This window comes from Nerophis ophidion, linkage group LG23 (genome assembly GCF_033978795.1).
Source record: "Nerophis ophidion isolate RoL-2023_Sa linkage group LG23, RoL_Noph_v1.0, whole genome shotgun sequence".
NCBI classification, from domain to species: domain Eukaryota; kingdom Metazoa; phylum Chordata; class Actinopteri; order Syngnathiformes; family Syngnathidae; genus Nerophis; species Nerophis ophidion.
The window spans coordinates 24,252,785-24,270,349 of NC_084633.1; the positions used below are offsets into that span (position 1 = coordinate 24,252,785).

The following is a 17,565-nucleotide window of genomic DNA, read 5'->3' on the forward strand; positions in this document are numbered from 1 at the left end:
TGATCGGTTTCCAGAGAGCAAGTGTGTACCTTACACACACACAATAAATATATATATATATATATATATATATATATATATATATATATATATATATATATATATATATACACATACATGCACACACACACACACACACATATATATATAAATACTCATACACACACATAAATATATATATATATACACACACACATACACAAACATATATATATACATAGATATATTTAGATAGACACACATATACACATATTTATATATATACACACACACACACACACACACATACATATATACATAAACATTTTTATTTATATATAAATACACACATATATATACACATAAATGTATATATATATATATATATATATATATATATATATATATATATATATGTATATTTACATATATATATATACACACACACACATATACATATATACACACACACACACACGTACACATATATATATATATATATATATATATATATATATATATATATATATATATATACACACATACACATATATATATATATATATATATACACATGTGTATATATATATACAAATATATATATACACACACAAATAAACATACATATATGTATACACACATACATATACTGTATACACAAACATACACACATATACATATATATAAACAAACACATATACATATATACATATACATATATACACACACACATATATACCTTCTAGAAATTTTAACTGCAGCTCAGTTCGCTCACAGTATAGGCTTGACATGAAGGCTAATTGGCTTTTAGCATAACGTTAGCTCATTTTGCTTTGTATGTGTGTGTGTGTGTTAGGGGCAGCAAAGCCCTGTCTGTCTGTTATTTCATTGAATTCCATTGTGTTTACGGATGAATAGTCTCTCCTATTGCAATTGTACTATTTTTCAGCTATAGTTACATGAATCATTAGTAATGTAGCAGCCTAGTTTTAATAGCAGGGTTCCTGCTATCACATGTTGATAAAAATACATAATTTACATAATAAAAGTCAACTACAGGCTTCCCAAATGCTGTAATAAATTAAGAATGATGAGTTGACATTAAACGGTTTCAATGGAAACCGTTTAATGCACTTTTTATATGTAGAAGAAAGGTTTTTTCATTTTGTTTAATCAAAGCAACAACTTGAGGCAGTTTAATGTGGATTAACGTGGGCAAAATTATTATAGTGTTCCCAATGTTAAAAGGATAAATCCATTGTTTACAAATTTGGTAAATAAATAGCCAAAAAATTTATATTTTGTTGATTTCTTACTGTACCAAAAATGAACCGAACCATGACCTCTAAACCGAGGTACATACCGAACCGAAATTTTTGTGTACCGTTACACCCCTAATATATTATATATGTGTATGATGTGCAAATCATATTCAACCCATATTCAGTTGAATATGCTACAAAGACAACATATTTGATGTTCAAACTGAATTTTTTTTTTTTTTGCAAATAATCATTAACTTTATGATTTGATGCCAGCAACACGTGACAAAGAAGTTGGGAAAGGTGGCAATAAATACTGATAAAGTTGAGGAACGCTCATATAACACTTATTTGGAAGATCCCACAGGTATGGAGGCTAATTGGGAACAGGTGGGTGCCATGATTGGGTATAAAAACAGCTTCCCAAAAAATGCTCAGTTTTTCATAAGAAAGGAAGGAGTGAGGTACACCCCTTTGTCCACAACTGCGTGAGCAAATAGTCAAACAGTTTAAGAACAACGTTTCTCAAGGTGCAATTGCAAGAAATCTAGGGATTTCAACATCTACGGTCCATAATATCATCAAAAGGTTCAGAGAATCTGGAGAAATCACTCCACGTAAGCAGCATAGCTGGAAAACCAACTTTGAATGACCGTGACATTGGATCCCTAAGACGGCAATGTATCAAAAACCAACATCAATCTCTAAAGGATATCACCACATGGGCTCAGGAACACTTCAGAAAACCACTGTCACTAAATACAGTTTGTCGCTACATCTGTAAGTGCAAGTTAAAGCTATACTATGCAAAGCGAAAGCTATTTATCAAGAACATCCAGAAACGCCGCCGGCTTTTCTGGGCCCGAGATCATCAAAGATGGACTGATGAAAAGTGGAAAAGTGTTCTGTGGTCTGACGAGTCCACATTTCAAATTGTTTTTGGAAATATTCGACATTGTGTCATCCGGACCAAAGGGCAAGTGAACCATCCAGAAAGTTGAAAAGCCAGCATCTGTGATGGTATGGGGGTGCATTAGTGCCCAAGACATGGGTAACTTACACATGTGTGAAGGCACCATTAATGCTGAAAGGTACATACAGGTTTTGGAACAACATATGCTGCCATCTAAGCGCCGTCTTTTTCAAGGACGCCCCTGATTATTTCAGCAAGACAATGCCAAGCCACATTCAGCACATGTTACAACAGCGTGGCTTCGTAAAAAAAGAGTGCGGGTACTTTCCTGGCCCGCCTGCAGACCGGACCTGTCTCCCATTGAAAATGTGTGGCGCATTATGAAGCGTAAAATACGACTGTTGAACGACTGCCGCTCTGGATAAAACAAGAATGGGAAAAAAATCCACTTTCAAAGCTTCAACAATTAGTTTCCTCAGTTCCCAAACATTTATTGAGTATTGTTAAACGAAAAGGTGATATAACACAGTGGTGAACATACCCTTTCCCAACTACTTTGGCACGTGTTGCAGCCATGAAATTCTAAGTTAATTATTATTTCCACACACAAAAAAATTAAGTTTATGAGTTTGAACATCAAACATCTTGTCTTTGTAGTGCATTCAATTGAATATGGGTTGAAAAGGATTTGCAAATCATTGTATTCTGTTTTTATTTACATCTAAAACAATTTCCCAACTCAAATGGAAACAGGGTTTGTACACGCACACGCGCGCAAACACACACACACACACACACACACACACACACACACACACACACACACACACACACACACACACACACACACACGCGCGCACATTCAGTTTTTCCCCCAGAAAATTTGTTAGTTAAGGTGGTGACTCTCCAACGATCGGTGTAACTCGGCCTGTCCACCTCGTCGTTGCCACCACAGCCTGGTGGGGCAACAGACTACAGACTGTGTTGACGTGGGCCAGCTTCGTCACGTGAAGAAGCCTACAACTTTTGGTTGTGTTTTCCACTCCATTTGCTGAATGGCGATACACGATATATATCTCAATATTTTTTCTGTATAGTAAAAACAAAACAGTCCTAGTTACCTGAGATACTAAAATAATGATTTACAAAGTCAAATTAACGACTTACTGTAAGTAAGCATTTGCAATAAGCGTTTCAAAAAAAGAGTTTAACTCATCATTCTTAATTTATTACAGCATTTGGGAAGACTGTAGTTGATATTTATTATGTCAATGTTATATTTTTATCAACATGTGATAGCAGGGAACCTGCCATTCAAAACTAGGCTGCTACTTTACTAATGATTAATGTAACTATAGCTGAAAAAAATAATACAATAGCAATAGGAGAGACGATTCATCCCTGAACACCATGGAGTTCATGTCGGCTTTATGATGCAGTTACATTAAAAACGTTAAATCAACTATTAGAGACAGCTTCAGGAAACTCTTCATTTAACATAATGTCCTTTTTTACTGCTTCAACACAGCTCAATCAACACAGAAAAAGGTAGGTAGGTCAATAATGCTTGTCTTTCTCTCACACAGACAGGGCTTAGCTGTCTTACCTTGAATTGATCAACCTGGACCCCGACTAAAACAAGTTGAAAAACGTATTCGGGTGTTACCATTTAGTGGTCAGTTGTACGGAATATGTACTGTACAGTGCAATCTACTAATAAAAGTTTCAATCAATCAATCTATCAATCAATCAATCCTGACACACGCTCACTCACACACGTCACATACTGTCACGTCATACGTCACATACGTATACGCCCTCGCCCAGTAGGGAGGTAGCAGCATTTGTAACGTTAGCTGTGATGCTAGCAGAGCCGTGCGAGTGGTAATACGAGAGAAAGAAGGTGCGAATGAAGGAAGAATTAATTCCCAAGAAAACCGCAGGAGGTCCATCGTCTGGCGGTGGTTTGGCTTCAAGTGGTAATATGTCGAACAGACAACCGTAATTTGTCACGTGTTGGCCAAAAGCGTTGCTATAAAAAGTAGCATTACTGCTAATATGTAGCATCATTTGAAAAGTCACCCGCTAGAGAATGAAGATAATTTAATACCATTCGTAGGAACCTACCACATAGCGAAGGACGAATACTATTTAAATTCCTATTACAGAGCTTATTTTTATTTTACACTTAAAATTTCTCTGACAATCTTGCACTTTCTGTTTTGGAAATGACATTAAAGTTTGTGCCACTGCTTAATAACTATTTAATAAATATACTTTTGGTCAATTGACTTAGTTGAGATTTCCCTCTCTGCATGAAAGTTTAAAATTAGCATATATTAATCCAGTATGACCAAGAATGTTTTAATGTAGACACATAGAATCATCATACTGCGGTGTTTATATGCATCAAGTGTTCATTCAAGGCCAAAGCAAAATATCGAGATATACAACGTATATCGCGATATGGCCTAAAATATCGAGATATTAAAAAAAGGCCACATCGCCCAGCCCTAGGTGGGACAATGCTGGGTGCTGCAGGGACTACTGACGGAGGCAGAACTAAGCGTAGCAGCTTGTTAAAACATTAGTATAACACCAAATGATAATATAAATACATTTAATAAAGTCAAATACAAATAAGGCAACAACAGAAGTATCCTACACTTTTCTTTTGTAAAGTAAATCTGAACAGCCGATATGGACATTTACATCAACTATATGATTTGCCTTAGAAGCTGGACAGGACAAAAAAAAAATAAAAAATATTTTATTTTTAATTTATTTCTTTTTTAAAGACTTTAGTTTAGGCGGCGGCTCTTTGTTGTTAAAGCGGCCGCCTTAACAACGCTCTGCGGGAAACCATGTGTACATATATATATATACACGTATATATATATATATATATATATATATATATATATATATATATATATATATATACACACACATATATATATATATATATATATATATACATATATACACAAACATATATATATATACACACACATATATATATATATATACACACACATATATATATATATACACACACACACTATATATATATATATGTATATATATATGTATATATATATATATATATATATATATATATATATATATATATATATATATATATATATATATATATATATATATATATATATATATATATATATATACACACACATATATATATATATATACATACATATACACACATATACATACATACATACATACATACATACATACATACATACATACATACATACATATATATATATATATATATATGTATAGCAATTCAAACTGATTCTTGTAATGTATTTTTTGGTATAATAGGTATTATGAAAACGTTTCTAAACAGGCTACAAGTTGAAAAGCTCCTTCCGATTGCAAGGCGATGGCCTAAGATGTTTTTTTTTTCTTTAAATAGATTCTTATTTTTTAAAAAAAGTGTGTTGTTTTTTATCTTATTGATTTTCGAAAATTATGAATCACTTTAGAATCGGAATGAATAAATAAGTAATGTTATTTGTGCGCCCCTCGTGTCACAGGTCTGTGGGTTTATCAAAGTGTAATCAATTAGGGTTTTACGATCATTTTAATTTATAACATGAGCACTTTTCCTTGGTTTCTCATTGCATTGTTTATCATTACATCCCAAGTTGATGTGCATAGATTTTTTTTTTTTAATAACCAAGGTTATAGCAAGCAGAAAATGTTATGTTTATGTTAACTTTTTTCCTGAAAACACACATTGGAGCTATGAAGTGTGTTTTGTCCAATTATTAGATTAATCAGACAACTTCATACTCGAGCACTCCACTACTTGAATGATCGCGAGCTGCAGCCTGAGCTTTAACACAAAGGTGAAAGATGATATACGTACAGTGTTGTCATCTTCCAGTGAGTGATGTCAAATCAGCAGAAATCGCATGGCCAGGATGACACAAAGAAAAACAACAAGCTACCATGAATGGATTTACGTGGACCCCGACTTAAAGGCCTACTGAAACCCACTACTACCCACCACGCAGTCTCATAGTTTATATATCAATGATGAAATATTAACATTGCAACACATGCCAATACGGCTTTTTTAGTTTACTAAATTACAATTTTAAATTTCCCGGGAGTTTCGTCTTGAAAACGTTGCGTAACGATGACGTGTACGCAAAACGTCACGCGTTTTTAGGAAGTATGAGCGCTACGCACACACACAGCTAAAAGTAGTCTGCTTTAACAGTATTTTGGACATCTGTGTTGCTGAATCTTTTGCAATTTGTTCAATTAATATTGGAGAAGTCACAGTAGAAAGATGGAGTTGGGAAGCTTTAGCCTTTAGCTACACAAACACACGGTGATTCCTTGTTTAAAATTCCCGGAGCTGAAACTTTACTATGGATCAGAGCGCGGTCAAGCAGACATGGATCCCAACCGAATGTCAACCAGCAGCTTTCGGTGAGAAAATTGTGGTTAAAAAGTCAGTTTTTACCGGAGAAAAGCTGAGCTTGTGCCGTCCATAGCTGCCATCAGCTCCCCTGAGACACTGCGTGTCAAGACACCCGTGGAGACACCCTTCCGATTATCAGGTAGTATTTAACTCACTAAAACACTAGCAACACAATAGAAAGATAAGGGATTTCCCAGAATTATTCTAGTAAATGTGTTTAAAAACATCGGAATCCGTCGCAATGCAAATCGCGTTGTTTTTTTTAACTCGTTTATTTTTTATTTTTCTAGTCCGTCGCTATCAAATATCCTCAAACACAAATCTTTCATCCTCGCTCAAATTAATGAGGAAATTGTCGTTTTCTCGGTCCGGATAGCACTTTTAGTTGGAGGCTCCCATTAAAAACAATGTGAATATGTGAGGAGCCCCCATTGCGACGTCCTCGTCTGCGACTTCCGGTAGAGGCAGGGCTTTTCTCTTAACACCGACAGTTGCGAACTTTATCGTGGATGTTCTCAACTAAATCCTTTCAGCAAAATTATGGCAATATCGCGAAATGATCAAGTCTGACACATAGAATGGACCTGCTATCCCCTTTTAAATAAGAAAATCTCATTTCAGTAGGCCTTTAAACAAGTTGGAAAACTTATTCGAGTGTTACCATTTAGTGGTCAATTGTAGGGAATATGTACTTAACTGTGCAATCTACTAATACAAGGTTCAATCAAAGCAATGACGTCACATCCACGAAAGAGCCTGGACTGGTTCCAATCCACCAAAAAACTGTTGTGGTGGGGTTCGTGGCTCGGCAGAGACTTTGCACTGATATCACAGGAGGGAGTTGGCAGTGATATCGACTAGTAACACAAAGTTGAAAGGTGATACGGATACAATGTTGTCAGCTTCCAGTGAGTGATGTCAAATCAGCAGAAATCACACGGCCAGGATGACACAAAGCAAAACAACAAGCCATGTCGTCACAATTAAGTAACAGTCTGGACTGGGTCCAGTCCACCAAAAACGGCCTGTTGTGGTGGCGTTCGTGGCTCGGCAGAGACTTGGCCCTGATATTACAGCAGGGAGTTGGCAGTGATATCGACTCGCGCAACAGGTTTGCTCGACATGCCCACACAAGGCTGCAGATAACAGGAGGTGAGGCCTCCTCCATGCGAGTCGCAAATCCCTTCTGCATCATTTTCCTACACGCCAGGATTTATTCTTCTGTTTGAAAAATGTTTTGTTTGGTATTATGTTGTCCGCTCTTTGGTCACCAACTTTAAAATGGTGCAGTCGAGTCGACTATTTCCTGTAATAGCCACGCCTGTAGCTAGTTTGCTAGCATGCTAACTACAAACAAGCGGACTTAGGTAAATCCCTATTACTAAGCAATGCGTTCAATAGTGCATGAACGCATTTAGTACATACAAAGATAGATTAATATTGTGGGGAGGACAAGAAGTAGCCGCGTCGTGCAATAGCCCGTGAGCAAAGAAGAAGTACTTACCACACCATTCCGTAAGCGCCCTCCCCGATGTAAGACAGGTTGGTGTAGCGGGGGCCCACGTCAAAAATCTGACCCTTCACAGATTCGCAGGGTGTTTTTTGACCCGCCGCTCCGGGGGCTCCATCATGCGCAACAGTGCCAGCCGCCCCGGCAGCAGTGACGCTGTTGTTGGAGGCTGCGGCCCCGACCGCTGCAGTGCTGCTCGAATCCGCCATTCTTTTCCTCTCCAAACCGCGCCTGCTCCGTCTGTCACTGACTTTTTTTTTTCACCGCAAACCTTTCTACGTCTTCACTCAAAGGCTTTTCACCGAGCAAAATGTTCGATTTACGGAGCAAAAAGCCAAAGTGGGGTCCGCTCGACACCACCCCGGTTGGAAACGTTTTTTTCGCTTGTGAGAGCTGGGATTTGGTGTCCGCGTACGCAGCGTAAATGCGCGTGCTGGGCTACCGTAATACGGGTGCGTTTGAAATGATGGCCGGGTCAATTTAGCCGAGCGGAGTTACGTCATTGTTTGCAGTTCTTTCAGCAGGCGCCGCCTTCTCAGCTCCTTTGTGTCAACAAAACGAGCTGAATAGACAGCATTGGCTCGCTCAACTTCAGTACCGCATGAACAGTGTTTTTCAACCTTTTCTGAGCAAAGCACATTTTTAATTGAAAAAATCCCGATGCACACAACCAGTAGAAATCATTGAAACATTAAACTCAGCAGCCGATATTGACAATTAAAAAGTCCTTCTTGTAATTGTTTGATTGATTTATTGATTGAAAGTTTTATTAGTAGATTGCACAGTTCAGTACATATTGCGTACACTCGACAACTAAATGGTAACACCCGAATACGTTTTTCAACTTGTTTAAGTCGGGGTCCACATTAATCAATTCACGGTGGATATTAATTTAAACCATAACCAACTGTGGATCACTATAGGTCTTGTCTCAAAGTAGGTGTACTGTCACGACCTGTCACATCACGCTGTGACTTATTTGGAGGTTTTTGGTGTTTTCCTGTGTTTTAGTCATTGTCTTGCGCTCCTATGTTGGTGGCTTTTCCTGTTGTGTTGGTATTTTTCCTGTAGCAGTTTCATGTCTTCCTTGAACATTCCCCGCACCTGCTTTATTTTCGCAATCAAACGGTTTAAGTTGTGCGGACGAGTTTGCGTGTCCCAATGATCCTAGGAGCTATGTTGTCCGGGGGCTTCTTTGTCCCCTGGTAGGGTCTCCCAAGGCAAACTGGTCCTAGGTGAGGGATCAGACAAAGAGCAACTCGAAGACCTCTATGATGGACACAAAACAAAAGACCCTGATTTCCCTCGCCCGGACGCGGGTCACCGGGGCCCCCCTCTAGAGCCAGGCCCGGAGGTGGGGCACGATGGCGAGCGCCTAGTGGCCGGGCCTGTCCCCATGGCCAGGCACAGCCCGAAGAGGCAACGTGGGTCCCCTCTCCAATGGGCTCACCACCCATAGCAGGGGCCATAGAGGTCGGGTGCAGTGTGAGCTGGGTGGAACCCGGATGCAGGGCACTTGTCGGTCCGATCCTCGGCTACATAAGATAGCTCGTGGGACGTGGAACGTCACCTCGCTGGGGGGAAAGGAGCCTGAGCTCGTGCGTGAGGTGGAGAAGTTCCGGCTAAATATAGTCGGACTCACTTCGACACCCAGCAAGGGCTCTGGAACAAGTTCTCTGGAGAGGGGCTGGACTCTCTTCCACTCTGGCGTTGCCGGCAGTGAGAGGCGACGGGCTCAGGTGGCTATTCTTGTTGCCCCCCGGCTCAAGGCCTGCACGTTGGAGTTCAACCCAGTGGACGAGAGGGTAGCTTCCCTCCGCCTTCGGGTGGGGGGACGGGTCCTGACTGTTGTTTGCGCTTAGGCGCCAAACAGCAGCTCAGAGTACCCACCCTTTTTGGATTCACTCGGGGGAGTACTCGAGAGTTCTCCCCCGGGTGGTTCCCTCGTTCTACTGGGGGACTTCAACGCTCATGTTGGCAACAATAGTGAAACCTGGACAGGCGTGATTGGGAAGAATGGCTGTGGTGTTTTGTTATTGGACTTTTGTGCTCGTCACAGATTGTCCATAACAAACACCATGTTCAAACATAAGGGTGTCCATATGTGGACTTGGCACCAGGACTCCCTAGGCCGCAGTTCCATGATCGACTTTGGAGTTGTGTCATCGAATTTGCAGTCTCATGTTTTGGACACTCAGGTGAAGAGAGGGGCGGAGGTTTCTACCGATCACCACCTGGTGGTGAGTTGGCTGCGATGGTGTGGGAGGATGCCGGACAGACCTGGCAGGCCCAAACGCATTGTGAGGATTTGCTGGGAACGCCTGGCAGAGTCTCCTGTCAGAAAGAGTTTCAATTCCCACCTACGGAAGAACTTTAAACATGTCACAAGGGAGGCGCTGGACATTGAGTCCGAGTGGACTAAAGGTACCTCTATTGTCGAGGCGGCCGATTGGAGCTGTGGCCGCAAGGTGGTTGGCGCCTGTAGTGGCGGTAATCCTAGAACCCGCTGGTGGACACCGGCGGTGAGGGATGTCGTCAAGCTGAAGAAAGAGTCCCATCGGGCTCTTTTGGCTCAAAGGACTCCGGAGGCAGCAGACAGGTACCCACAGGCCAGGCAGTGTGCGGCTTCAGCGTTTGTGAAGGCAAAAACTCGGACATGGGAGGAGTTTGGGGAAGCCATGGAAAACGACTTCCGGACAGCTTCGAAGCGATTCTGGACCACCATCCGCCGCCTCAGGAAAGGGAAGCAGTGCATTGTCAACACCGTGTGTATGGTGAAGATGGTGTTCTGCTGACCTCGACTGCGGATCTTGTGGATCGCTGGAGGGAATACTTCGAACACCTCCTCAATCCTACCAGCACGTCTTCCTATGAGGAAGCAGTGCCTGGGGAACCTGTGGTGGGCTCTCCTATTTCTGCGGATGTTGTTGCTGAGGTAGTTAAAAAGCTCCTCGGTGGCAAGATGAGATCCGGCTGGAGTTCCTTAAGGCTCTGAATGCTGTGGCGCTGTCTTGGTTGACAAAACTCTGCAACATTGCGTGGACATCGGGGGCGGTGCCTCTGGATTGGCAGACCGGGGTGGTGGTTACTCTCTGTAAGGAGGGGGACCGGAGGGTGTGTTCCAACTATCGTGGGATCACACTCCTCAGCCTTCCCGGTTAGGTCTATTCAGGTGTACTGGAGAAGAGGCTACGCCGGGTAGTCAAACCTTAGATTCAGGACGAACAGTGTGGTTTTCGTCCAGGTCGTGGAACTGTGGACCAGCTCTGTACTCTCGGCAGGGTCCTTGAGGGTGCATGGGGGTTTGCCCAAGCAGTCTACATGTGCTTTGTGGAGAAGGCATTTGACCTTTTACCCCGGGAAGTCCTGTGGGGAGTGCTCAGAGAGTATGGGGTAACGGACTGTCTTATTGTGGCGGTCCGCTCCCTGTATAATCAGTGTCAGACCTTGGTCCGTATTGCCGGCAGTAAGTCGGACCCGATTCCAGTGACGGTTGGACTCTGCCAAGGCACCGATTCTGTTCATAACTTTTATGGACAGAATTTCTAGGCGCAGTCCGGGCGTTGAGGGTATCTGGTTTGGTGGCTGCAGGATTAGGTCTCTGCTATTTGCAGATGATGTGGTCTTAATGGCCTCATCTGGCCAAGATCTTCAGCACTCACTGGATCGATTCGCAGCCGAGTGTGAGGCGACTGAGATGAGAATCAGCACCTCCAAGTCCGAGTCCATGGATTATTTAGCCGTTGATGTTCCTGTTTTTCAGCAATGTTTGCGAGCGATATCAAGATTCACTATGTGCTATTGGCTTGCATGAGTGGTGCCTGGTTTCCTCCAAACATTCACACCAAAGACTTTAATGGTTGTCTCATCAGACCAGAGAATTTAGTTTCTCCTGGTCTGAAAGTCTTACAGATACACTTTTTAATAAAGTTGCAGAAGTTTCTACATTTCTGTTTTATTCTGTCAAGATGGGGTGCTAAGTTTACATAATGAGAAATAAAATGAACTTTTTTGATTTTCTGCAAATGGCTGCTATGAAACAAAGATCGAACAATTTAAAGGGGTCTTAATACTTTCCGTACCCACTGTATATATTATTTAATTTCACATCCATATTTTTGTTTTCAAATATGTATTTTGATTGCAAATGTTATATTTCCGTTTAAAAAAAGATTGGCGATTAAAAAAAAGACTAAAATAAATATTATTTTTAACCAAAAACATGATTTATAACCACCCAAAATTGCAATCAAAAACTTAGTTTTTTTCTGAAAATTTATATTGTTGATTTCACATCCATTTGTTGCAAATATTCATTTTAGTTGCAAATCTATTAGTTATGTTAAAAAAAAATAAAAAAATGTTGTAACCGAATGCATGATTTGTAACAAAAAAGGCAACCAAAAGTATTTTTTGTTAAACAATATATTAAATGTTTTATCGTTTATACTTCATATTGTAGCGTTGTCACAGCTAAATTTTACGTCCATTTTTTTGTCTGCAAATATTTATGTTGGTTGTAAAGCCATTATTTCTGCTTTTGCTGCAACTGTTACATATACTGTAATATTGTACATGGTAATTGTTATATATTTTATATATTATATAAAAAAATAATATAAATTATCAGTATAGATCATATACTGTATATACATACTTGCCAACCTTGAGACCTCCGAATTCGGGAGATGGGAGGACGGGGGTGTTGGGGTGGGCAGGGTTGAGCTCAGCCCTTTGAGCTGTCCTGTTTAAAATGAAAGTCTTTTTTTTCAATAATTTTGGAATATGCCATGTCTCTTCTTCGTTCTTCTGCTTCGTCTCCTTCTTGTTGTGTGTGCAGTTGTGCACGGAGCTCCAATAGCAATGTTATTGTAGCGTCCCGGAAGAGTTAGTGGTGCAAAGGGTTCTGGATATTTGTTCTGTTGTGTTTATGTTGTGTTACGGTGAAGCTGCTCTCCGGAAATGTGTTTGTCATTCTTGTTTGGTGTGGGTTGACAGTGTGGCGCTTATTAGTAACAGTGTTAAAGTTGTTAATACGGGCCACCAAGTATGCATGCATACGTGTGTGTGTGTGTGTGTGCGCACTTGAAATTAAGGTTATCATTAAACCAGTTAAAAGGTCATACAGCGTGTCATTATTTCTTGACATCTTCGAGTAAAGACCATTGTTAAACCCATCCAATGCTACATTATTATGTGACTGGGCCGGCACGCTGTTTATAGGCAGGGAGGGGAATTTTCCGCAAATCCGCGGAATTCCGCCGACTTTGGCGCCACCAGGGTCATTTCTGTGAATCGTTTAAATCCGGGGAGAAAATTATAGGGGGGCTAGGCACTCGTGGTTTTTGTCTCTGCGTTGACCTAGTTATCAGTACAAGGCAGAGAATTCCCGCGAAAAATATAATGCCAATTTGTGAAGGCACCAGATTGGCTAGCTCTACTATCAGCTGACAACATCAACCAATGACATTGCCCGTTATAGGCGTCTGCACGCTGCGTTTGCCGACAATATCTAGTCCCAGATCCTCAATTGTTGTGAGCGTTTCTAAACTCGAGTACCAAAAGTGTAAAACTGAAGTAAATAAACAACCCAATAATAATAATAATCTCAAATCACTCTTTCAACGCTCAAAAATTAAAGCAATAAATTAAGAAATAAGACAAACAACCTAACTAAATCCTTAAAAAAAAATTATATCAACGACAAAATAGAGGAAAACACCAATAAGCCACGTGAGCTCTGGAAAATTCTCAAAAACCAGCTTCCTGGATGCAGCCAGAAACTTAAAACCAGACTCACTAACATCAACATCAAGGAGGGTGATGCCCTCATTACAGACAAAATGGAGGTAGCAAGCAGACTTAACACCTTTTACACCAGCATAGCCACAACTCTCGATAACAAGCTGTCCCACCACTCTGGTCGCTTTGGTGTAGAACACATTAAAGCCTTCTACAGAAAACTAGGAGTAATCAACAACAATTTCAAATTAGAAATGGTCTCAGCTAACGAGGTGCTTAATAAATTGAGCGCGCTCCACCCAAACAAGTCCACCGGCCTTAACAATATCCCCTCCAGATTCCTCATGGACTCTGCCACCACCATTGCCCCAATAATCACACATATAATAAACCTCTCAATCAACAAGGCCAAGTACCCAAGGATTTCAAGATAGCAAGAGTAACCCCCCTTTCTAAAAAAGGAAGCAAATTAGAACCTGGTAACTACCAACCTGTTTCTATTCTCAGTTCCATTTCGAAAGTAATGGAAAAAATAGTTTATGAACAGGTTGATAGATACCTTGCTGCTAATAAACTAATGTACAAATTCCAATCCGGCTTCAGAACTAACCACTCCACTGACACATGCCTTCTCTATCTGACCGACCACATCAAACATGAGGTGGACGCGGGCAAATATTGCGGCATGGTCGTGCTGGACATTTAGAAGGCCTTTGACACGTTAACCACGCTACACTGTTGGATAAGCTCAGAGCAATCGGACTCGATAATACCTAATCGAGCTGGATGCAATCTTACTTGGAGGGGAGGAAACAGGTGGTAGAGTAAGCTCAGTAAGCTGTGGAGTCCCCCAAGGCAGTATACGAGGATCTTTACTGTTCCTAATATACGTAAATGACATGCCTTCAGCATGCCACTGTGAATTGTTCCTGTTTGCGGATGACTCGGCCCTGCTGGTATCCGGCAAGGACAAGTCACAGGTGGAACAAATCCTCAGTGCTGAACTCCTTAGAATATTTGCACCTGGCACGCTGACAACAAGCTATCCATACACTAAGGTAAAACGGAATCCATCCTATTTGGGTCGCATATCAACCTTAAGAAAGTCAGTGACTTCACTATAAAAGTGGGTGACATTGTTATCACCAGGAAAGATGAGATCACCTACCTAGGTTCCATTCTAAAGGCTACTGGAATCTTTCCTGTGATAAAATGGCAACCAAGGTAATCAAAAAGGTCAACCAAAGAACGAGATTCCTCTGCAGAATCTTCTCTCTGGTCAACAAAAGCACCTTGAAGATTCTAGCGGAAACTCTCATTAAACCCTTTTTCGATTACGCTTGCACCTCCAAAACCCTCAAATCTAGACTCCAAACATCCCAGACAAGCTAGTCTGGTTCCTTTTAGACCTCCACCCCAGATCACACCTCACTCCAACCCACTTTTCTCCAAAGTGGGCTGGCTCAGGGTGGAGGACAAAGTAAAACAACTTGCACTGAGCCTAGTCTATAAAATCCGCTACACCTCCCTGATACCGAAGTACATGTCAAACTACTTCCTTAACGACCGCCATAACCACCACACCAGGGGGAGTTCCACAAACCACGTTAAACCCAGATTCCGATCTAAAAAAGGTCTTAACTCATTCTCTTTCTATTTCACATCAATGTGGAATACCCTCCTAACAGATATAAAAGTAAGTGCATCTCTATATTCCTTAAAAAATGCTCTAAAACAACACCTCCAGGCAACTTCAACCCTTTACTAATACCCACCCCCATTCACATCCCGGATTATAGATAACCTAATGTAAATAATCAAATGTACTTCTAATGTATATACTTGTTCTTATGCTATCTGAACTTACTATGTTTTCTGCTCGCTGTACACATCCTACTAAGTAAGACCTACACTGTTTCAATGTTCATTTCTCTGTTGATGCAATTGTTGATGACTGAAGTACTGATATCAACCAAAACTCCTCATCCCACCACCCGGATTGTAAATAATGTAAATAATTCAATGTATATACTATGATGATTAACCTGTGTGATGACTGTATTATGCTGATAGTATATATTTGTACTATGAATTGATTAACGTGGACCCCGACTAAAATAAGTAAAAAAACTTATTCGGGTGTTACCATTTAGTGTTCATTTGTACGGAATATGTACTGAACTGTGCAATCTACTAATAAAAGTATCAATCAATCATATTCTGTTTATATTGGTTGTGTTTATTGGCGACTAAACTGTCACACAGTAGCTCTCAATTAATGTAACACGTTTCTTTATTGACAAAACAGTTTCAGACATGGTTAAGCTTATTCAAAATAGGAATGCTTCATTAGCGAAAGATATCGATAAGGGCGTGAGAAAACAAGTGGAACTGGGCATGGCTCGATATATCTATCAAACTGAAGGTGAAGATTAACAACAATATCGTAGAAGTAGACGAACTGATCAGCGATTTCATTGCAAAGTGCGATGAATCGGGACGTGCTCAGAGCTTATATTGCAAGGACATTGTGAACTGTGGAACTCGGAAAAAGGTGGCACTCTTTGACCACGCAAAATCGGCAAGGCATCTAAGTAAAGTGAGTTTACGGAGAAGAATTCTGGTTAATCCATTTGTAGGCCTATTTTTGTCTGTAATCCAAAAGTGTGCAAGAATTTGACATATGTGTAAACTTGTACACATACATTTCATCACATGATACATTTTTATGAAAATATTTGCTAATAAATGTGACATTTTGGTCAGGAGAATATTGTTAGATTTTGACTCAAAATAGCAGGAAATGCATCCTAAGATAACATAGATTTCAAATATTTTATGGGGGGGCATGCCTTCAGACCCCCCTGGCAGACGAGTGCACTAAATCCATTCGGGTGCGGATTAGGATTAAAACATTTTCAGCTGATTTTGTAAATCTTCATTCCCATCCCTGTATAGGGAGGTAAAGCAAACGCCTGGACAGCATGTGGCTGTTAAGGGGTACAGGTTTCAGTTGAGAGAGGACGCTAAGGGCAGTGCCTTTAAGGCACGCCCCCAATATTGTTGTCCTGGTGAACGTCGGGAGAAATTTGTGAGAATGGTTGCCCCGGGAGATTTTCGGGAGGGGCACTGAAATTCGGGAGTCTCCCGGGAAAATCGGTAGGGTAGCTAATGGATGAAAATGTTTTCATCCATTTTCTACCACTTGTCCCGTTTGGGGTCGCGGGGGGTCGCTGATGCCTATCTCAGCTGCATTTGGGCGGAAGGCGAAGTACACCCTAGACAAGTCGCCACCTCATCGCAGGGCCAACACAGATAGACGGACAACATTCACACTCACATTCACACACTAGGGCCAATTTAGTGTTGCCCATCAACTTATCCCCAGGTGCATGTCTTTGGAGGTGGGAGGAAGCCGGAGTACCCGGAGGGAACCCACGCAGTCACGGGGAGAACATGCAAACTCCACACAGAAAGATCCCGAGGCCGGGATTGAAGCCACTACTCAGGACCTTCGTATTGTGAGGCAGACGCACTAACCCCGTGCTGCCAATAAATACACATGTTATTACTAATTAAAAACAGATTTGTTTTAAACGTATGTATACATTTTTTGAGCCTTTCCCGTATGTGTATATGTAAATAATTACATATTTATTTTATATTTTATATTACTACTACGGTACATTTTTAA

At 40.7% G+C, this 17,565-nt stretch overlaps 2 protein-coding genes across 3 annotated transcripts in view; one reads left to right on the forward strand and one right to left on the reverse strand.

Annotated features, from left to right (window-relative positions):
- The window catches only part of mapk3 (mitogen-activated protein kinase 3), a 44,506-nt gene extending 35,913 nt beyond the window's left edge, over window positions 1–8,593 (reverse strand). For both annotated transcript variants that reach the window (XM_061885298.1, XM_061885297.1), the window contains exon 1: window positions 8,124–8,593. In XM_061885298.1, coding sequence (XP_061741282.1) covers window positions 8,124–8,338 — 215 coding nt within the window. In that variant the 5' untranslated portion in view covers window positions 8,339–8,593. The remainder of the gene's footprint in view (window positions 1–8,123) is intronic.
- The window catches only part of nudt9 (nudix (nucleoside diphosphate linked moiety X)-type motif 9), a 31,455-nt gene continuing 21,508 nt past the window's right edge, over window positions 7,619–17,565 (forward strand). Inside the window, exon 1 of the mRNA XM_061885304.1 lies at window positions 7,619–7,771. The gene's annotated coding sequence lies outside the window, so the exon portion shown is untranslated. The remainder of the gene's footprint in view (window positions 7,772–17,565) is intronic.